The sequence below is a fragment of the Balaenoptera physalus genome, assembly GCF_965194825.1.
Source record: "Balaenoptera physalus genome assembly, chromosome: 14".
In the NCBI taxonomy this organism is placed as follows: Eukaryota; Metazoa; Chordata; class Mammalia; order Artiodactyla; family Balaenopteridae; genus Balaenoptera; species Balaenoptera physalus.
Genome location: NC_138893.1, coordinates 41614815 through 41638571, shown reverse-complemented (window position 1 = coordinate 41638571; position 23757 = coordinate 41614815). Strand labels below are relative to the sequence as shown.

Below are 23757 nucleotides of genomic sequence, written 5' to 3'. Positions count from 1 at the left end.
AGCTGGCAAAATGACTGTATACTTTTCCATTTGAAGACTGTCTGGAAATGGACTAGTTTTAATGTAGACATAAACACAAAAGGAGAAAGAACTTAATGAATTTAAGCACATCTACTCAAGGCATAAGGCTAGGAGCTCTACATGTATTATTCCATTTAAATCTTCACTATAATCCTACTAGTTATTGGGGTAGTCTCATCAAATAGGGAAATAAGACTTAAGAGAAGTCACGTTTTTGGCCAAATTTGTCACGCTTAAATACTTTTTCTGGAAATATGGTGAGAGATATATTATCTAATTAATTCACCAAAGATCACAAGGCTAGTAAGTAGAAGATGTGAGATGGGAACCCAGATGTGTCTGACTCTAAAGCAATGATAAGCAACCCCAAAGCTTCATAGTATGACCTAAGAATGGAAAGGTTGGAGAGCTGCATTCTTGTTGCCCCTTTTCAAATATCCTCAGGTGTTAACATTTTTTCATAAAAGAATATCAATTCAATAAAGTAAGTCAGCTCTAAGAATAATAAAAATAACATTTTTGCCATGAGACTCAATAGAACTCCTTTATTTACAGTGAAGTAGGATGTACACATTTTCCCCGAACTGACTGCCATGAAAGTTTTCTCTTTCTGTATTCTTTCTTTTTTCTGTGTATAGCAATTGACAAATGTTGAGTAGCTTATTCATGTTCATCATAAAGGACAAGTTTCAGTTCAGTTCACTAATTATAACTTCAATTATATAGTTATTCTTTTCCTTCAGTGGGCCTTGCAAATCACAGCTGACACTTCAGGTACTAAGTCTTCAGTTTCCTCATGGTAGATAGCCAAAATTTGAACATTATTTAAAACACACACCTCACAATGTTTGTATTCTCCTTGCTTGGGCCTTTACATCAATCCAGAATATTTTCTTCTGCTTCTCTGAGTATTAAAAAATTTTTTTCATCCCTTAAGATCTGGCACACTCTCAGCCTTCTTCCTGCTTTTCTAGTTATTCCAGTATTTCTTCTTTTCTTTGAATTTAAATAAAGAAGTGACTTAAAATTTGAGCACTTATTATAATGCGAGGTATTTTAAAGCTATTTATATATTTTTATTTCTTAAAAAAAACTCTATGATAGCCTATAAAATAAGGCATCATCAATTTACAAATGAATAAAACTAGTGTTCAGAGAAATAACTTGCCCAGAGTCACAAGCTACTGAAAGATAGGGCCAGGATATAAAACTATTTTATAGCCTGTACCAGTGTTTCTGAAACATTAATGAGCATACAAATCACCTGGGAATCTTAAGACTCATATTATGATTCTCTAGGAGTGGGCCTAAGAGTCCTCATTTCTAGCACGCTCTCAGGGGATTCTGATGCTGCTCTTCCTTGAGCCAGACTTTGAATAGCAAGAGCCTATTCTGTATACTTTGTTACTGATTATATACAGTTATATATTATTTTCTTTTTCCTATCTGTGTGCTTTATTTCTCTTAGTGGGATTTAGTCTTCTTAATGGCAGAGATTCTTTTATAATACCTAACACTGGTTACATGGTAGGAGACTGAAGTAAGAGGGAATATGGGATTATATGCTAAGTAAATACTTGTTTGGTAGATGTATATTCCCTCAGAAATTTACTGTATGGAAAAGCAATATATTATATAATATGAGGAAGTATATTATCTTCTGAATTTAATATTCCTAAAAGGAACATTTAAATTACTGAATGACACCTTACTCTGTGCCAAGCATTATATTAACCTTAATAATAATTTAGAGATAGGTACTTAACTAAGACCTGGATAGGATTGATCACATAGCAGATGGCAGAGTCAGGACTCAGACCCAGGACTGTCTGATACCAACGTTTCCGCTTTTACAGAGGTCTAAAACTAGCCACTCATGAAGCACCTCTTACCCACAGACATATTTTCTTTACCCTGTAGAGTATTTTAAATAAATTAAAGCCAAAGGATAAAAATCGGAGATTTAATATAAGTAAATGAATTTCGTGTTTCTTTGTAAAGTCTGGAAATCTGACTTCATTGGCTCCACATTCCTGCAAGGCAACAGTTAGCTAGAGCTGAGTAGTGAGTGACTTTCCTCTAGATGAGGCATCACAGAACCGGTCCATCCAGTCTCTGTCATTTGTTACCTGCAAGGCCCTTTGAGGCATTTGTTTGGGACTGCTGCTCTGTACTCTACAGAATAAGTCTTGTTACTGTTCTAATTCTTATGTTTATTTCATTTTTTTTTTTTTTTACAGAGTCTTTTATCAAGTCTTGTGAAACTGAATAGTTTGACCTTAGCTAGAAACTGCTTCCAGTTATATCCAGTAGGTGGTCCATCTCAGTTTTCCACCATCTATTCCCTCAACATGGAACACAATCGAATCAACAAAATCCCATTTGGAATTTTCTCCAGAGCAAAAGTATTAAGTAAGCTGAATATGAAGGTAAGCCTCTATTTGTATGAGGGGAAAATAACTACTATGACTAGTTCTTCTAATATTTATGGTTTATCTATCAGAATGGGTACTTGCTTCTTGCTGATGGGAATCTAAACTGATAATAAGGATACTTCAGGACAATTTGTGTTAGACAACAAATAGCTTAGAACCATGCAATATCCTTAGCAATTTGAATAATCATGAATATCCATAACAGCATAGTTGTAGGGATATTTATTGCAGAGCTTTTCATTTAACTGGTACCAACTTATTAAAATTAATAGGGATTTCATTTCTTAAAAGTACTATATCTTCAGTGAAATAATATGAAGCAATTACAAATAATACTCTAGTTTAGAAGAATATTAAATACCAGTTGAAATAATATCGATTTATTAAGTAGGAAAAAGTTAAGCATGTAAAGATTCTGTTTGTACACATTGTTTTTGAAAGCTGTTTTTAATGTGTTCAATTACATATTAAATATCTATAGATTTATATGCATACATATAGCCAGTGTTTACTAAAATATACTGTTTATCTTTGAATATCAGAATTATTTATGGGTGATCTCTTTTTTTTATCTTTTTCTTTTTATTGAGGTATAATTGACCTCCAACATTATATTAGTTTCAGATGTACAACATAATGATTCAATATTTGTATATATTGTTAAATGATCACCCCAGTAGGTCTAGTTAAAATCCATCACCATACATAGTTACAGAATGTTTTTTTCTTGTGGTGAGAGCTTTTAAGATTTACTCTCTCATCAACTTTCAAATATGCATACAATATTATTAACTATAATCACCATGCTGTACTTTTGACTCTCTTCATCCATTTCATCTACCCTCTACCCCCTGCCTCTGGCAACCACCAATATGTTCTTTTTCTCTCTGAGCTTGGTTTTTGTTATTGTTGTTGTTTGTTTTTTTTTTTAGATTCCACATATAAGTGAGATCATATGGTATTTTTCTTTCTTTGTTTGACTCATTTCATTTAACATAATGCCCTCAAAGTCCATCCATGTCCTCACAAATGGCAAGATTTTTATACTTTTTTATGACTGGATAGTATTCCATTGAATATATATACCACATCTTTTTTATCCATTGATTCATTGGTGGACACTTAGGTTGTTTCCATATCTTGGCTGTTGTAAATAATGTTGCAGTGAACATAAGGTGCATATTTCTTTTTGAGTTAGTGTTTCTGTTTTCTTTGGGTAAATACATTGGAGTAGAAATGCTGGATCATATGGTAATTCTCTTTTTAATTTTTTGAGGAACCTCCATACTGTTTTCCATAGGGACTGCACCAATTTACATTCCCACCAACAGTGCAGAAGGATTCCTTTTTCTCCACATTCTCACCAACACTTGTTGTTTCTTGTCTTTTTGATAATAGCCATTCTGACAGCAGTGAAGTGATATCTCATTATGGTTTTGATTTGCATTTCCCTGATAATTAGTGATATTGAGTACATTTTCATGTACCTGTTGGCCATCTGTATGTCTTCTTTGGAAAAATGTCTGTTCAGATCCTGTGCTCATTTTTTAATTGGATTGTTTGGGGTTTTTTTTGCTGTTGAGTTGTATGAGTTCTTTATATATTTTGGATGTTAATCCCTTGTCAGATAGATGATTTGCAAATATTTTCTCCTAACGCGTGATTTTTAGTTTCTTTTTACTTGCCTGTATTCTCTACAGTGAATGAGTTTCACATTTGTAATCAGAAAAAGGAATTTTATTGCAAAAGGAGGAAAGAAATGAAAAATGATTTCTCCAGTGATTGAATTTGTAGTGAACAAACTTTAGGCCCACAGGTAATAATTACTGGCCACATAACTAATTCATGGCTGAGGTAGGAATCCAGGAAGCCTAGATTTTCTGCTTTCAGGTATAGTGTTCTTTATATTGTATCATACTACATCCTTTTGTCTTTGATGAACCATTTCAAAATAATTGTGGTTCTTTAAACTACAGTCTAATTGTATAATTTTTAATTCTATGTATACTTCTTCATAAGTATATGTATCTTTTATCATTGTTTGGAAGTATATAATAAGTGAACCAGTGGAAGTTCAAAATAGTCTTATAATCTTAAACAAGTAAAATATACTCTTAACGAGTCTGGTTATATGAGGTTTACCAGTGGTAATGGCATGAGTTCTGAATGTTCAATTTGTAATACGAGGCTTAGACAGCAGTCCAGGTATTCATTTGGTTAAACGTTTTCTTTAAAATAAATTTATTCATTTATTTATTTTTGGCTGCATTGGGTCTTCGTTGCTGCACGCGGGCTTTCTCTAGTTGCGGCGAGCGGGGGCTACTCTTCGATGTGGTGCGCGGGCTTCTCATTGCAGTGGCTTCTCTTGTTGCGGAGCATGGGCTCTAGGTGCACAGGCTTCAGTAGTTGCAGCACGTGAGCTCAGTAGTTGTGGCTCACAGGCTCTAGAGCACAGACTCAGTAGTTGTGGCACACGGGCTTAGTTGCTCCGCGGCATGTGGGATCTTCCCGGACCAGGGCTCAAACCCTTGTCCACTGCATTGGCAGGCGGATTCTTAACCACTGCGCCACCAGGGAAGTCCCATTTGGTTAAACATTTTTATGGATATTATGTTATTGTAATATGTTAGCTTGGAAAAGCTTGCTTTTTTCAGTGAAATGATAAAAACTTTGCATAGAGCTTTGAAATTAATTTTTCTTCAAAATTGAGACAAATGGTTAACAAAACTTTCTCTTGAAAGAAGTCAAAATGATGCCTGACATTCTCCTCCTCACATAAGCATCAGTAGTAAATTTTTTTAATGAAAATACTTTATCGTGCTAATAACTATCCGTAGTTTGGGCATAGGTAGATAAGAAGTTTAAATAGGTAATAAGTTTAAATATTATAATAAAAGAAAAACTTGGCTTTCAAATGGATGTTCTCTACTTGAGATTTCTCTTATGGATAATTTTGTGTAAAATGAGATCAGTAATTAATGTACATTGCAGAAAAAATTTTAAATACAGATGAACAAAAAAGGAGATAAAATTTTAAAATTCCACTGCTGTTAATAAATCGGCGTATATCATTGATACCCAACTGGGACAGGGAATACTGATGGTCCCATCTCAGTACCAAAATACCCCGAGCACACAACAGTGTGGTAAGAGTTGTTTTATAAGTGAATATGAGGAAGCGGGGAAAAAAACTAGTGAATCACTGGCATGTATTTCACTATTTTTTCTGTGTATAGCTATATCTAATTTTTAAATAAAATTAGAATCACTGTGTTTCATCATTTGTTTTTATTATTTAATGATAAGTATGTTTTAACCATCTTCTCGTATGGATTTTTAAAGTAAAATCATGGATACTTAGTGTTTTAATGATTTAATTTGCTGTCTTATTACAACTTTTTTCCTCTCCTACTTTATTGTTCAGCATCTCTAGAATTGCTGAGCTTATCTGGATTCCTTGTGGGCTATAGTTAGATATTTCTTCTTCCACTGTGCTCATGAACATTCAGATTTTATTCAGTGATTTCTATACATTACTGTGAAGTGAGGAAAACATTATATTTATCACTGGGACCTTTGAAATCTCAATTGTTCATCTGTATAGTGTATTTTTCCATATCCAACACAGATAATCGCATAGGGAACAGACTTATAGTTTAGACTTAAAAATAAAAACCTAATTACTGTTTGAAGAACTTTGGAGGCTTAGAGTTTTTGTTCCTTTTCTTTTCTTTCTACTGGGTGGGCCAAAAGGTTCGTTCGGTTTTTTCCGTAAGATGGCTCTAGTAGCACTTAGTTGTCTTTAACTTCATTCAAAACAATTTTGTTAGATTGTATGTGACAGCTGTCATATCAGCGTGCATTTAAAAAAAGACTTATCAAAATTGGTGAATCTTTGTGTAGCCATTTTAATATTGAAGATGGAAGAAAAAAGCAACATTTTTGGCATATTATGCTTTATTATTTCAAGAAAGGTAAAAACGCAACTGAAATACAAAAAAAAGATTTGTTCAGTGTATGGAGAAGGTGCCGTGACTGATCGAACGTGTCAAAAGTGGTTTGCGAAGTTTCATGCCGGAGGTTTCTCGCTGGACGATGCTCCACGGTCAGGTAGACCAGTTGAAGTTGATAACGATCAAATCGAAACAATAATTGAGAACAATGAACGTTATATTATGCGGGAGAGAGCTGACATACTCAGAATATCCAAATCACGCATTGAAAATAATTTGCACCAGCTTGGTTATGTTAATCGCTTTGATGTTTGGGTTCCACATAAGTTAGGCGAGAAAACCTTCTTGACCGTATTTCCACATGCGATTCTCTACTGAAACGTAATGAAAATGTTCCCTTTTTAAAACAAATTGTGACGGGTGATGAAAAGTGGATACTGTACAGCAGTGTGGAATGGAAGAGGTCATGGGACAAGTGAAATGAACCACCAACAACCACACCAAAGGCTGGTCTTCATCCAAAGAAGATGATGTTGTGTATATGGTGGGATTGGAAGGGAGTCCTCTATTATGAGCTCCTTCGGGAAAACCAAATGATTAATTCCAACAAGTACTGCTCCCAATTAGACCCACTGAAAGTGGCACTTGACGAAAAGCGTCTAGAATTAGTCAACAGAAAACGCATAATCTTCCATCAGGATAACGCCAAGACTGCGTGTTTCTTAGATGACCAGGCAAAAGCTGTTACAGCTTGGCTGGGAAGTTCTGATTAATCTGCTGTATTCACTAGACATTGCACCTTTGGGTTTCCATTTATTTCGGTCTTTACAGAATTCTCTTAATGGGAAAAATTTCACTTCCCTGGAAGACTGTAAAAGGCACCTGGACCAGTTCTTTGCTCAAAAAGATAAAAAGTTTTGTGAAGATGGAATTATGAAGTTGCCTGAAAAATGGCAGAACGTAGTGGAACAAAAGGGTGAATACGTTGTTCAATAAAGTTCTTGGTGAAAATGAAAAAATGTGTCTTTTAATTTTACTTAGAAAACCAAAGGCACTTTTTGGCCCATCCAATATATTTAGACATCAAAAAAGGGAATGACTTTTTCTGTTTAAGAATTCTCTTTCTATAGGGAGGTACATATGGAGCTTTGTTTTTGTGGTTTTACCTTGAATGCTTCTCTTTGTCTTTGTCAGGACAATCAGTTGACATCACTTCCCTTGGATTTTGGAACTTGGACCAGTATGGTAGAATTGAATTTAGCTACAAATCAGCTCACAAAGATCCCTGAGGATGTGTCTGGTCTTGTTTCTCTTGAGGTGAGTATAAAAGAGCATCTAGAACTCCTTAGACTCTTCCACAGTTTTCTCACTCGTGAAGTTTCCAATTAAACAATTTCTAAGTGGGTGAAGATCATAATTACTGGGGTTGGCCAAAACGTTCGTTCGGGTTTTTCTGTAAGATGATACGGAAAAACCCGAACAAACCTTTTGGCCAATCCAATAGAAATGTTAGTGCTCTCGGGACTTCCCTGGCAGTCCAGTGGTTAAAACCTTGTGCTTCCAATGCAGGGGGCATGGGTTCCATCCCTGGTCTGGGAACTAAGATCCCACATGCCATGCAGCATGGCCATAAATAAATAGATAAAGTCCAGATTTAATCAGTTAAGAAAAAGAAAAGAAAAAAAAAAAAGAAATGTTAGTGCTCTCTTAAACATGCAGCCCTATTAGTATGATGAAGTATTGACTTAATCTGGGCTCAATGCTTTTGAATTACTCTTGCCCACTAAAAGTTGGTAGGTTTGAATGCTATAAAGTATCTTTGAAAGAAAGGGTCTCTAAAACTTAGCATCTTTTAGAACATAGTTTTTTTCTTAGCTCTGTTTAAGAATGCTGCACCATTGTCCTCTAAAATAATTATGGGTTCCTCAGATGGGAATTCAGAACCCTTCATGTAATTCTGACCTACTTTTCCATCCTGAATACCCACCTCCTCTTTTATTTACTAACTAAATTTATTTTCTTTGTTGGCAATGTGTGCATATTTCTAGCTCTGTACCTTTAGTCTTATTGCTCCCAATATCTAGTATGCTCTCTTCTCATCCCCTTAAATTTTTCTTTTAAAATTATTTCTCATAATTAAAGATCCATCTTCCTGTCACCTCCTCAGTCAAGGATGATTTCTCCTGCCTCTTGAGTTCCTAACATTTTCACCCTTTGATGAAAAAGTTTACTAATAGTAAATAAGTATTTCTAAAAATGTCCTCTGTATTCATGTTTTTAAAAAATCTAATTTCTATATTCTTTTATTATTGTATTTAGTAAGGTGAAATAGTATGGTGTAGTGGTTAACAGCAGGAGCTTTGAAGCCAAACAGATCTGGGTACAGTTCCACTTTAACTCTCTCTATTTATGGATTTAACATGCCCAAGCTTCAGTTTCCTCAGCTGTGAAATGGGGATGATAGTATTCTCCTCATAAAGTTTTAGTTAGGATTAAATGCAATAATGCACATTTTTCATTTAGTATGGTACAATGCAAATAGTAGTAAACTCAATAAATGATAGCTCAATAAATGATATCATTTTCTTGGTCTTACTGAATATGTTTACTTCACTATGTGTAGTATAACTTTGGGAGAAATAAGTGGGCATAAAAAATTAGCCAGAACTTTATATGGATCTTTCCATTTAGTGCTCTTTTCACTATCCCTGTACCCAGTATTGTTTCCCCACCTAACCCTCCCCCATTGTATCTTCTCTGGGAATAAGGACTATTATCTTCTTCAACCTTTTTTTTTTTCCTTCTTCAGGATATTGCAGGATGCCTTGCAATGTAATAAATTTTCTACAAATAATAACTGTAGTGGATTGATATGGGCAGTTTAGAAGTCAGTTGTTGTCTCCCTTAAATGATGGTTTGTAAGGAGTTTTGAATAAATAATTGATTTCCTATTAGATACATATTTGTAACTATTCAGTATCAAAATACCATTAACTGTATGAATCTTAGTGCAAGTAGTTAATAATTTTATATTTTTTGTAATTTAGTTAAAATTAAATTCTTTCCTTTTGCTTTTATTAGTTTTGTCTTAATCAAACTATTTTGTTTCCAGTAACTATGGTGATTTTTTTTTAGAATAGTAAGTTTAATGTCTTGTTATATAATTAAACATTACCCTCAATATTCACTGTTTAGAAAATTAGCATTGCTTAATAAATTTTAAGCCACGCAATGATAATATATAATTTTGTTTTGTGAGCTGTCAAACATTATCAAAAATTTCTCTTTAGGTTCTGATATTATCAAACAATCTTCTAAAGAAGCTTCCCCATGGTCTTGGAAACCTTAGGAAGTTAAGAGAGTTGGATCTAGAGGAGAACAAATTAGAATCCTTGCCAAATGAAATTGCTTATCTTAAGGATTTACAGGTAAAACATTATCCTGATGATTTTATAGGTATATAATTAAAGTTTTTGGAATGCATTCCAAATTGCACATTATTCTTGGACCAGATAGATTTTCCTGTTATAGCATTAGGGCTGAATTTTATGTTCATGTAACCTATCTGCTTTTGTCTTCCTAACAAATGATATTTTTTGAAAGAAAAACTTATTTAGTGATTCTTATATTATCCAATCTAATTTCCATGTTTATTTTATTGGTTTAGTAGTTTAGATGTAGTTTTTTAAAATTTACATCAGTTATAGGAAATATGTATGTAACCGTCTTTTATTTTGCTAATCTTTTAGAAATTAGTCTTGACAAACAACCAATTAACCACTCTTCCGAGAGGTATTGGTCACCTTACCAATCTTACACATCTAGGCCTTGGAGAGAACCTACTTACTCATCTTCCTGAGGAAATTGGTATGAACACTTTGGATACTTGACTTTGTGGTAATAATTTGCTTTTGTGTGTTCAAGCAGTATTTCAGATAAATATAACAAATCTACTATTTTTTTCATCTTAATCAGGTTACATCAGGCTCAAGATTTTTTTATAGAACACCAGTAGTGGTTGGTTGGTTGGTTGGTTTTGATTAGGTTTCCTCATGGGGTATTAGGGTTAATATTATATTTGACAATGTTTTAGCATACTTAGATTTAACCTCAATTTAGAAGAGTTATTTTTCTTCCAAATTAAAAAATTACACAAGCTTGAATTAAATTAGTAGTGTCTTATGCCGAAAGAACCTTCCCTTGTGAGGTTTTAGGATTGATATTAATATTTGAGAGTACTTTAGAATTTTCTAAGTGTTTTCATATCCATTATTTCATACTATCAATGTAAACACCTTAAATTTTAGGCAGTGTAAATTGCCTCATTTTACAAAGAGAGTTAATTGATTAAGGTCACATAGTAATTCTAAAATTAATAATCCCATGTATTATATTCTCCCATCTATATCATGCTGTTTCAGAGGCACTATAGATTAGTGGTTAAGAATGGTTTTGGAGTAAAATAAGACAATTCAAAATCTGGCTCTGCTGCTTATTGGTTTTGTGGCTTGGATAAGGTACAGAAACTCCCTAAGCTTCAAGTTTCCTACCTGTAAAATAAGGACAATAGTAACTTCTCACAGAGTTGCTCTGCATAATAAATAAAATCTTAAATGTGAACAAATCCATTACCTAGTAACTGTTGTTTTTCATTAGTTTTCTACATACCACTATCAAATAATTATAAATTTTAAAGTTTAAAAATTGGAAACACATAAGGCAGCTATACACTTTTATTTCTAGTATGTTTATCCATCTGGCCTCATGCAATTGCTTGAAACATTTGCCTAGAAAGTATGAGTATCCTAAGACAGTCTAAGAAAAAATTTTAAAAGATTACATAAATTGATTTTTGGCTTACTGTCAAATATGTAATAACTCTCTTAGCGAAAGATTTATACAAAGTAACAAAAACCTTTCACATGAGAAATTTATTACTAAGAGAGATTATCACATTTTCTCCAAGAGGAAAGTGAATATAGGCACTGACTGTATAATAAACTTACCTCTGGAATTTTGAAAAAATACACATGAATGCCAAGCTATCCCAAACAGAGTCTCTGGAGATGTAGTATATGTTTTTTCAAAAAAACTCCAAGCTTGAAAACCAACCATAAAGGAAGAGATTCTGATTTAATTGGTTTAGAGCGTGACCTGGACATCATGGTTTTTTTAATCTTCCCAGTTTATGTGAATATGTGGGAACGTTTGAGATCCACAGTTGTAGAAAGTTTTAAAACTAAGAGAAGAGAGTAAAAGGAAATGTGTGTTCAGTATGCATAATACCCAGGATAAGGATCATGCCCAGTTGAACTTTTTAAATAGTAATTAATTTTCTTAATAATAATTTTGTTTTTTAAAACAGGTACACTGGAGAATCTAGAAGAGCTGTATTTGAATGACAACCCCAACCTGCACAGCCTTCCCTTTGAGCTGGCTCTTTGCAGCAAGCTTTCAATCATGAGTATTGAGAACTGTCCACTCAGCCATCTTCCACCTCAGATTGTTGCTGGGGGTCCTTCTTTCATCATTCAGTTCCTAAAGATGCAGGGTCCATATCGTGCCATGGTCTGATACAAATCTGCTGGTCCCACACACTGTTCGAAAATAGACTGCCATTAATGTTTCATATCTATATCTGTATCTATTTATGTAGATATTGATATATTTGGCAGATTTATAAAGACTGCGTTATGTGTTTCTGCTAATAGAGGAATCATAGCCATTTAGATTTTTTTTAATTCTGTACAAAAGGCTTATATAAGTTTTCTTTGCTGAACTTGATGGATGTTTTCTGTTGTGTAATATGATATGCCAGTTTGCTTAAAACATTTGCCAACAATTTATGAAGTTATTAAATTTAAGGGCCAGAGGTAGTATAGTTAGATATACTTTCTCTTAGCAAAAATCCTGGGCAAACAATTTTGTTGCAACTTTTCATATATATTTTCCCCTTACCAATTGTCAGATCTTTATAGTATTATAGGCCCTGAAGGTATAATTTTTCTTTAACTTATTTTGAAATTTGAGATTTGAATTTTATATATTGTTTACAGTCAGAGTAAATCACTGGATTTTTTTTTTTTTTTTTTTGGTTTTGATTTGCTCTGTTTTGATCAGTGAAATCTAGAGTTTATATCCTCTGCTAAAGAATTTGCATCAGCTGATTTAAATATTAAAAGATAATTGCTTGTTGAAACAACTGGCAAAGTGAAAAGATACAGTCAGAAATTCTAGAATTCCTTTAATTATGTTTCTCTGATCAATTGTGAAGCAAAATATCTGATGTGAGTCTTTGGGTTGTTGGGGGAGGGTATTGAGACCTTTTCTAGTATAAATATCTTAAGTTTGGGGGAACAGAAACTTGTAGTGTAAAGGAGTTTTCATTCCTGAAAGTTGCAGATCCACAAAAACTAACAGAATAATTTGGCAAAAAAAGACAAAGATACACATAAACACACATTCTATATATGTATATACAATGCTATATAGATATGTATTTATTATATCATAAACTACGATAGGTAACTTTAAGGATTTCTCCCTAGCCTTGTACAATGAAATGAATGTTTTTCTTTGAACACTGCAATATATATATGTTTCAAGGTTATTTAACAGTGTACTATGGTTTTATATCTTGACTTGCCTTGTACATCTTTCAGTTCTGGAATATCTGCGTCTAAGCACAATATCTTCACACTGTGCTATATTGCTGCTGAACTAAATGCACTTTTCCCCACATGTGGAGTACTGGCTTCAAACAATTCAGTTCAGTACCATTGATTTCAATCTCATCTTTCCTTTTTTGGTAGTTAATACAGTTATGGAAAAGAGCACATTGCATAGAAGCCATTGATAGTTCAGTGGAAGTTCTGTAAGATACGCATGTGCTATTTGGTATATTTTCTTTTGCTTTACTGCTTTTAAGGCTAGCAGTATTGTAAGTGTGTGCCCCTTATTACAGTATGCTTACTTTTGATAGTGTCAGTCTAGTCGATTTAATTATTGAAGAGACTCACAGAGCAAGTGCATTCTAGATATCATCCTAAAAAACACTTCCCATATAATGAATAACTATTACGTATAATTACATATTGCTGCTTGGTTTTCTTTTCTTTTTTTTTTCCATTTAGATGGGCATTGTATTTTAAATAAAACCATTTTTGAAGTAAGGTTATAACATTAAGATAGAAATTTGGAGTGTTGTTTTGCTTTTCCTGGCACTCAAAATCAGGACTAAGTTTGAGGTTAAACCTGTAGTCGTAATTGGCAATTTTTTAAGGAGCAACTAAGAAATGGAAGGCAGGTAAAGATATAAAACCGTAGAATGCTTAAATGTGCTGTAAAACTATTGTAGATGTCACTGGATTTTACCAAGTAATATCCTTTCTTCTTTTTTTCCATCTACTGTGGCTTTTCAGTTAAAGTTGTGTTTATAAAAGGAATTTGTTTATTACAGCTCTACCTAGAGCTTGTGTGTATGTGTGGTTTTTAAAAATCTCATATCCAGGTGTGTTTATATCTTAAGATAATGGAACTTGAACTTTAAAGGCAGTAACCTAATGTCTTTTTTTTTTTTTGAAAAAAATATGGGTATTGTTTCTTAAAAATGAAAATAGATATGGTTTTTAAAACATTTTGGTTCCCCTACCTTCATTTATGTTAGTTTGTAGCAGAAATGCAAAGTGATCACAGTCCTACATGTAGAAGTGATATAACAGGCAAACCATCTATAGCTGAGGAATTACATATATTTTTTTAAGATGCATAAAACGTGTCACATGTATGGCTGCCGCCTTGCAAGAACTCATGAATTTCATTACTTCTAACACAGAACTAAAATGGACTCTAATTTCCCAATTATCCTGTGCGATCAGGATATTTAATATTTAAGTAGTTTGAATATAGTAAGGGATATTGTTGAATGACTACATGTGAGCTAATATTTTCCTAAAACTGCAGTGGGACTAATTGCCATGTCCAACAATTGTCCTTTTTTTTTTTTTTTTTTTTATTTGGTTTCTCTGTGAGGCTCAGTAAATAAAAAATGTCATAGAATGTTACACTGTAAAAACATTGCTCTAAACTTTGCTTTTTGTTAATATATATAGTAGCAAACTGACAATGTCAAACAATCCTTTTGTGGTAGTTTAATACTTTTAAAATCCCAAATGATTATTTCATACAGAAAGAATCGGGAGATGCTAAGTAATTTATGTATTTGATGGATACAAATGCAAACAATAGAAGATAGAAACTCTTGCAGGAGAAAATACACAAAATATTCATTTGTACTTTTAGTAAAAGGTGGATAATGCAATTGAAATGAGCTCTATAAATGTAATTACGTATTTCTAATTTATCTCACTGTAAAGCCTGAATCATTTAAAATAGATAAACTGTTATACATCACAATTTATCTAGTCTTTCTCTGATAACTTTCGTTATAACTTTTGCTTTTCATCTCAGTTATTGCTAAGCCATGCATAAATAGCGAGTCCAAATCTCAGCTTGCAGAATTTGTAATTGTTCATCAGTAAGAAAGGGTCGTGGTTAAAGTGTATAAAGTGGTACACTTTGAAATGGAAAGGGGGCTGTCAATTGTTGTGTTGGGCCAGTAGCCATACATCAGAACTGTCTGGAAAACCAGGATCTATGGTTATTCTTGCATGATTAAAAATTAGATGAAAGCAAATGACACAACCCAAAGTAAGCAAAAGAATACATTCCTGAAATTTTCAAATTTAACTAAAATAAATAACTTGTGAAGAAAGATTTCCTTCTGCCTATACCAGAAGAAGATGGTATACCACATATCTTTAGCTTGAACTTTTCTCTTGCCTTATTCTTTTGGTTGGTTTAGCCTTTAAGAGCCAATTTGGGGAACTGGAATACACATGACAATCTTTGGTTAATTATCAAATCTCAGAATTTAAATATGCAAGAGTTATAATACTGATTTGGTATCTAAGGGAGTATCTTGAATGCTGTTATATTACAAAAATATTATGAGAATGTTTTATAAAACATCTCAGTACTCTGTTATTGAATAGAATGCCTTCTTAAACCTGACAACACTAATTCTAAGGAAACATTTGTGGGTTTTTTAACTTTGAAATATAAGTTAAAATATAAATAAGGTTTGAATTTTTTTTTTTAACTTTTAAAACTGAAGTTGGTCCTTAGTACCTTTTGAAAAACTTTCTCTTTACACACTTGTTATCCTGTTGATAGCATACATTCTAAATGTAAACTGTTTTGAATGTAAATACTTGTTAGTGATTAAGACTTCAACTGGCTAGTAGTTTATAGTGTTTCAGACTGGGGGCTTTTTAAAGTTTGGTAGGAGGAATAGTGTCCACTATTGAAAGTAGTATGGGCAGGGCTATCACGTACGGGTTTTGCAGGTTGTGCAGCATACGACAACACTACATGTTGGGGGGATTTAGTCACATCATAGATTTGCATATTTATTATGACAGTTTTTCAGCAGATGGCAGTAAAGTGCCTTGTTATAACAAAATCATGATATTATGTCAAGTTTCTGATACATGGAAGTAAAGAGTCTTGAGGAAGGAGCATTTTCCCTCCTCATTTGCACAAATGGCACTAGGTGGGATAGTGGAGAGAATTTGATCTTCATGCAAATTATTAGAGCTCCATCCTAACAATCCTAATAACAAATAATATTTAAATGACATTAAAATCAGTTTATTTGTCATAGATACTACTAAAAAGGATCTTACTCTAAAAATCTAATTAGAGCCTATAGGTGCTTTATCAGTGACCATTATTATTTAGATTTCATATGTTATCTAATTTATCTTTTATCATTACTGGTATTATTTATATGGTGAATTTAACCTTCCACTGGTCTGATCAGGCTTAATATACAAATAACATTTGCATTAGTCATCTATACCACTTTTTTCATGATTTTGTAGAAATTATTTTTCAATAAGTCTAGCTAGCTAGCTAGCACATAAAACCTTATTCCACTACCAAAGGGAATGTTTCATAAATGGCTCAAAACATTTATTTTAATATTAGTCTTTAATAGAAAAGTATACTGATGTATATTTTTTCCTCATTTCGTACCTCAAAACTCATTTTTAACAGAGTTCAGAAAGTTACCTTGTAATTAAGAATGAAACAAAGTATTTTATATGATGATGATGTCTTTTGATTATATTTTAATCTGCATACCAGAACTTGTTTTTAATTAGATACATAATAATTTGCATAGTACACAGTTTACAGGGAATAGACAGAACACTACAAAAATGATACCTGAGAACAATATTTAACAGTTCTGACTTTTCTCCTAGTAAAAATCAGCCTTCCACTGATGTTTAACATGGTTTGTGCTATTCTGAGTTACGATTCAAGGCTAAAAGGTATAAACAGCCTTCAGAAAATGTACTTCTAACCTGATTTATACTGTTGATTATTTTGACTACATAAAAATTACCGTTTTTAGTCAGTCATTAGTAGTAAGGTATTCAATATAAATAATGTATTTTTTAATGTTTTGCCATTGAATCTTTTAAAAAGTTCCAATCCTATGTGTAACTGAACTTGGACATGAAATCAGTCTTTGCAATGTCGTTGAACCACAAGAATGTGGAACTAAGAGAAATGACTCTTCACTACCATTTAATCTTCTGGAAAACTTCAAAAAAGCAAATGGCATGCATAAGGTATACAAAAACAGATGCACAAAAAATGCAACAAAGTATTTTGTGTGGTGAATAGTGACCTTCAACATTATTATATTGTTCATATTTACTGTTTATAAAATTCCAAACTTACAGGATTTTGGGGGATTTTTTAAAAACAATTAGAGTATATAATGAATATATCCTGTAATGAAGACTGTCCTATAATGGAGACATTGAATTATTAGAGGTAATTCCCCATTCTCTGAGCCTTCATTGAAGAAAATGCTTTTTGTTTTGTTTGTAACCTTTCATAAGAAAGTCTGCCGTTTAAGATGTCTTGGTAACTAAAGGTGGAAATTGAGTACAGGATTCCTAGAAAAAGAAAGTTTTAATATTGGCTAATAAAGACCATTAAGTTGTGTTTTCAAATGTTCATGAGAACAAAAACTATAAGGGTAAAAGAGACCTAACCCAGTGGGAACTATTTAATTGGCTGAAGAAAACTTACCAGTGCAGGTAACAAATATTAGTCCTGTTCACAATGTGATTAACTGTCATCTTTCCTCTTAACATTCTATGATACGTGTTGAATATTTTTAAAACATCACTCTGGCAATCTTGAGAAGAATGGAGTGGAGGGAATCAAAACTAGGAGCCAAGTGGCCACATGGGAGGCTGTTGGTGTGATCCAGGTGAGAGATGACAGTGTCTTTGATTGGGATTGTAGCATTGGGGATGGAAAGCAATAAACATTTAAGGGAGTCTTAGGAAGAAAGTTTAGGAAGACTTGATGACTGGTTGGAAAAAGTGAGTTAGAGAATCAAAGGTTACTTCCAGGATTATGGCTTAAGCACCTGCATGTATTGGCTAAACTGTGGTACTTTGCAGGAGGACCAGGTTCTTTTAGTTGTTTGGGTGTGAGGGAAAGATGTGTTCTAGTACCTGTGGGACATTAAGTGGAGATGTCAAGTAAGCAATTAGATACTTAAATCTGGTGCTTTGAAGTTAGGCCTGAAAACTGATGATCCAGCATATAGATGGTTATTGAAGCAAGAATTTCCTAGGGAGAACATGTAGAATGGGAAGAGGGTGGAATACTGATGAACTCCAACATTTAGCTTTTGCAGAGAAAGGGAAGAATCTGCAGAAATTGAGAAGTAGCTGTAGTAAAACTGTGAAGGAAACAAGGAATATGGTATTTTGGAAATAGAATAGTCAATTTCATTCAGAGTTTAGTTTTTCTAACCTCTCAATGTATTCTGCTTCAATATCATTTTACTTTCTTTGCCCATTTTTCTAGGACTCTGCACTGTCTGAAATAGTTGCCACTAACTAGCCACATGTGGCTAGTTAGATTAATTAAAAATTTAATTTCTCAGTCACACTAGTCACATATGTGTATGTGAGTACATATATATGAATATGAGAAAGAGAAAGCACAATGGTGAAAACATAAGTGAACTTTATGTGTTTTAACTCAAGGCAGGTGACTGATTTGTAAAGAAGTTCTCTGGGTTTTCTTGATTTGGAGGGTTGTTATGTGTTGCTCAGTTTTATTATAGGTTCCATGCCTTTTAACTAGCACTATTACTTGGTGCAAAGCAATGTTTATCATATATCTTGTCAAACACACACTACAGACACAAAATTTTGCCTTTGAGGAGATAACAGTCTAATGAATTTCACACCTATTTGAGTAATCTGCTTTAAAAAAAAATTAAGAATAGCTGATTTCATTGAGAGTTCAATTTTTCTAACCTCCAGAGCAACTCCTGTTACTGTTTAACAAAGGCCATCCCAAGGCAATTGAGAACACTAATTGTGTTATTAAAGGTACTGATAGACTGGTTTAGAGAGATTAAAATATTAACATAACGAGTTATGAAGGAACCTGGGTTTGGAGTGATTACCATTTTCCCCCCAAATGTTTGGTGATTTCTTTTTCCTTCCTTGAACATCAGCATAGATGCAAGTAATCTACACATTTTGACCTTTGATGTCAACTTCAAAAGAACCCTGTACAGTCAAGAATTCTAAGTAACTCCTAATTCGGATTGCAGAAGCAAAGTTTTTCTAGTTTTACGCTTTTGTACAGTAATAACTTATTCTGTTACTTTTCCCAAGACAATTAGTCTTACCACATTCATTAGATGCTACCATAGATGAGATAATCTGAGTATTAAGATTTATTTTTTCATTTTATATGCATACACACACATACACACACACACCACTCACTTTTTGTCGAGATTACATTTCTCCAGCTTGAATACCATGTAGTAAATACCAGCTTTTTAAAATATTCTGAAATATACAAATAATTCTTTCAAGGGAAGTCTTTAAAACAAGTTCTAAGGTCAAAAAGGAAATTGCCTTGGCAGTTATTTTATAACTTTTTTCTACTATATACTATTATTTCTCCAACAGTGAATTTTAAAATAATTTGAATTACTACAATTCCATGGGCTATGAATTTTATTGAGGATTCAATTTTATTAAGGATTCGGTTTACTTCTGTATCTTAACAACATTGATAATCATTTTTCCTACTTTCTTGGTTTTGGTTATGTTTAGCTTTAAGGATCAATTGTGTATTACTCTAAGTAAGCTAGTTTCATTATTCCCTTGCTGTTCTTTTGGTTTTTATGTAAATCTGACTCCATTATCTTTATTTTCAAGATGAGAGAATATCCAGGGTAATTAAATGAGTTATACACTGATGAGTATCATGTCAACATTGAAATTAGAGCCTGCGTCTTCTGACTCCTTAGTCGGTATTCTTCCTTCTCGACTCCCAATAAACCACGTCATCTGCACGGCCCCAATAGAAATAGGTTACTCAAGTGAAAGCTGATAAAGTGAGGCCTGATTTAAACAGGTTAACCAGGTGAAAGCCAAATCAAATTTTTCCTCTGTTAAGAATCTGCTAATTTGAAAAATCATACATTGTAACAGCCATAATTTTGAACAATTTAGATTGAGTTCCCCACTTCTTTCTTTCTCATCCCTTTAAACCAAATGCAAGATACAGAGTGTCAGACTTAAGTCTATAATGTGTAATTTATGTACTTAACTGCTACTGTTTTTGTGTGGGTAATCTTTCATCTTGATTATAGGTGAAATATTACTAATGAAATATTTGTTTTGGACAAAGGATCAATGATTTTAGAATTGGGGATTCAAAGACATCACATGGACCATTCCCTTTCAGGTAGATAAGACATTACTTATTTTAAAGATAAACTAAACCAAAGAGGTTGTTAAGTCAACTAATAAGTAGTGCAGTGGAACTGGGGACTACCTCTACTAGTGCAGTGTTCTTTTGACTCAATCATGTTGACTTTGTGATGTTGTATGCTTAGCTGTGAACACATTCTCCTTACTAAAGATTCAGCTTTGGGAGAGAGATGTTTGGAGCTGTGTGAGTAGTAATTAAGAAAGGTGGCTTCCTGGCTAGCCATCCTGATCAGTTTAAATGAATCCAAGGGAACAATGGAGTGACAGGTGTTGCAACTAGATTTCATTTGCTTCCAAGACCATTGAATCCAGGTGGGCTGCAAGGTATAAATCCAAATTAAAGTTATCACAGTTACCTTTTGTGGTATGGCTGATAGAGGGTTCTGCATTGAAGTTCATTTGTTTTTCTATATCCTAGACTTGGATATGAAGAAATGGTGGGCATTCATTCAGCAAATATTTGAGCACTCACTAACACGCCAGGCACTGAGCTAGGTGCAGGATATATTAGTGAACAAAACACCACAGTAAATGAAACTTACATTCTAGTGGAGTAAGGCAAGTGATTAACATAATAAAACATCCGGTCTATTAGAGGGTGATAAATGCTATAGAAAACAACAACAAAAACAAAAACAAAATTCTAGTTTCTAGTCCTGCATGTAAGGAGCTTGGGAGTTGTCACTATGTCCTAACAACAAATGGAAAGCTAAACAAACTGAAAACAACTCTTAATAGATTTGTCAGAGAATTGAGGTCACAGGGAAAATTGCTGCCCCCCAGATGGGAGAGGTGAGTGGATACAGATAATCACAATTACCAAAGCAGAAACTGATGAGCATAAGTTTCCATGGAAACCAGTGCTGGGGTAGGAAACCTAAACTGTAATTAATAATTGCTGATGGTTCAGCATGGACAAGTCTTGAATTAAAAACTTGCTGTGGCCCAGTCTAAAGGGGTCCCCACACTTATTTTGAGTTTCTACCTCCAGAAGCTCTTAACAGGTTCTCACAGTGAAGATTGGAGAAGAATCTCTTCATACTTCTAGCATGGGGAGGTAAAAAGTAGCCATTTTGAAATATACTGAGAGCATTTCTGTTCCTAAAAAGCCTTGCCCTCAAGAGAAACTATTTTACCAGAGCCTAACCTCGGGGGTTTTATCAGGGCCTGACTGTTCTTGGGGAAGAGAAATATCCAACTATAGGTCCCTCCAGCTCTCCATGTGTGGGAATGGAAATATCTAACTCTAGCCTTCCTGTCCCACTGAAGGTGGTGGGGCAGTGGGGAGTAGAACTAAGTATTTATTTCTTGGTCACAGCCTAGGAGCAAAAGCACAAAGATGTGCCTATGCATAAGGCTATGGAGCACTTCCCTTTCCCCCAACCTCTTAGCACCACATCACTGAAGGCGTATCTACATCAGTTCCTTTTACCCAATATGTCATGTCTAGCTTTCAACAAAATGTTATAAGGCATCCTAAAAGAGATACTTGAAGAGACAGAGTAATCATCAAAACCAGATTCAGATATCACAGGGATGCTGGAATCATCAGACCAGGAATTTAAAATAATGACTAATATGCTAAAGACTCTAATGGAAAAAGTACACAATGTGCAAGAAACAAGGGGTAATATAAGCATAGATGGAAATTTTAAGAATTTTAAAATGCTAGAAATGAAAAACCATAACAGAAATGAAGAATACCTTTGATGGGTTCAGTAGATGACACTGCTGAGGAAAGAATCAGTGAGCTTGAAGGTAATGTCAGTAGAAATATTTCAAATGAAAAGCAAAGAGAAATAAGATCAGAAAAAACCCCCCAAAAAACCAAGAACTATGGGACAGGGACATCCCTGGTGGTCCAGTGGTGAAGAATCCACCTTACAATGCAGGGGATGCAGGTTCGATCCCTGGTTGGGGAACTAGGATCCCACATGCCGCGGGGCAACTAAGCCCTCATGCCACAGCTACTGAGCTTACGCACCTCAACTAGCACTCACGTGCCACAAACTACAGAGCCCACACACACTGGAACCCATGTGCCACAACTACAGAGCCCATGCGCCCTGGAGACTGCGCACCACAGCTAGAGAGAGAAAACCTGCAAGCCACAACTAGAGAGAAGACCTCGTGCCACAATGAAGAGCCCATGCACCGCAATGAAAGATCCCACGTGCCTCAATGAAGATCCCGTGCCATAACTAAGGCCCGATGCAGCCAAAAATAAATAAAATAAATAATAAATAAATCTTAAAAAAAGAACTATGGGACATCTACAAAAAGTTTGATGTACATGTAATGGGAATACCAGAAGGAGAAGAAAGAGAGGAATGATGTTTGAGCAATAATGACTGAGAATTTCCCAAATTTAATGTCAGATGCCAAAGTACAGATCCAGGGACCTGAAAGAATACCAAACAGGATAAATACCCTCAAAGCTATACCTAGGCATAGCACATTCAAATGACAGAAAAATCAAAAGTAAAGAAAATTTGAAAGAAGCCAGAGGGAAAAAACACCTTACGCGTGGAGGAGCAAGGAGAAGAATTTCATCAGACTTGTTTTCAAAACCATGCAAGAAGAGGGTGGAGTAAAATATTTTGCGTGTTGAGAGGAAGAAAAAAAAACCAACCTAGAGTGCTGTACCCTGTGAAATTATCCTTCAGAAAGACTTCCTTACACAACTAAAATTTAGGGAATTTGTCACCAATGGACTTGGCTTGCAAGAATTGCTAAAAGAAATTCTTAAGAAAGAAGGAAAGTGATATAGGTGAGAAACTTAATCTACATAAAGGAAGAGCATTAAGGAATAAATGAAGGTAAAATAAAATCTTCCATTTTTCTTAACTGATTTAACATAATTTTTCAAAATAATAATAATATATTTGGTGACTATAGATTATGGATAAATGAAATGGCATCAATGTTATACATAAAGGATGAGAGAGAGGAATTGGAAATACTCTACTATAAAGTGCTTGCCCTACCCATTAAGTGATATAAGTATTATTTGAAAGTGAACTTGGATTAGTGATAAATGTATATTGCAAACTCTAGGTCAACCACTAAAAAAAGTTAAAATATACTTAATATGTTAAGAGGAGAGAAAATGGAATCATAAAATGCTCCATTCAAACGACAGAAGGCAGAAAAATTATGGAAGACAAAAAAAGAGAACAAGGGTAATGAAGTTAGATATTAATTCAACTATATCAGTGATCACTTCAAGCACCAATGAAAAGAGATTGACACAGTAGATAAAAAAACAAGACCAAATATATGTTGCCTCCAAGAAGCACACTTTAAATATAAAGATACATATATATTAAAAGCAAAAGAATGGAGAAAGATATACCATGCTAACACTGAACAAAGTTGGAGTAGCTATATTAATTTCAGACAAAACAAACTTAAGAGCAAAGAAAATTATCAGAGGTAAAGAGGCATTAC

The 23757-nt window shown here is 33.9% G+C and overlaps 1 protein-coding gene across 9 annotated transcripts in view; it reads left to right on the top strand.

Moving 5' to 3' along the window:
* SHOC2 (SHOC2 leucine rich repeat scaffold protein) overlaps positions 1 to 13877 on the top strand; it is a 102242-nt gene extending 88365 nt beyond the window's left edge. For all 9 annotated transcript variants that reach the window (XM_082424897.1, XM_082424898.1, XM_082424901.1 and 6 more), the window contains 5 exons: positions 2262 to 2450; positions 7604 to 7726; positions 9700 to 9837; positions 10159 to 10276; positions 11775 to 13877. In XM_082424897.1, coding sequence (XP_082281023.1) covers positions 2262 to 2450; positions 7604 to 7726; positions 9700 to 9837; positions 10159 to 10276; positions 11775 to 11983 — 777 coding nt within the window. In that variant the 3' untranslated portion in view covers positions 11984 to 13877. The remainder of the gene's footprint in view (positions 1 to 2261; positions 2451 to 7603; positions 7727 to 9699; positions 9838 to 10158; positions 10277 to 11774) is intronic.
* The last annotated feature ends 9880 nt before the right edge of the window (positions 13878 to 23757 follow it).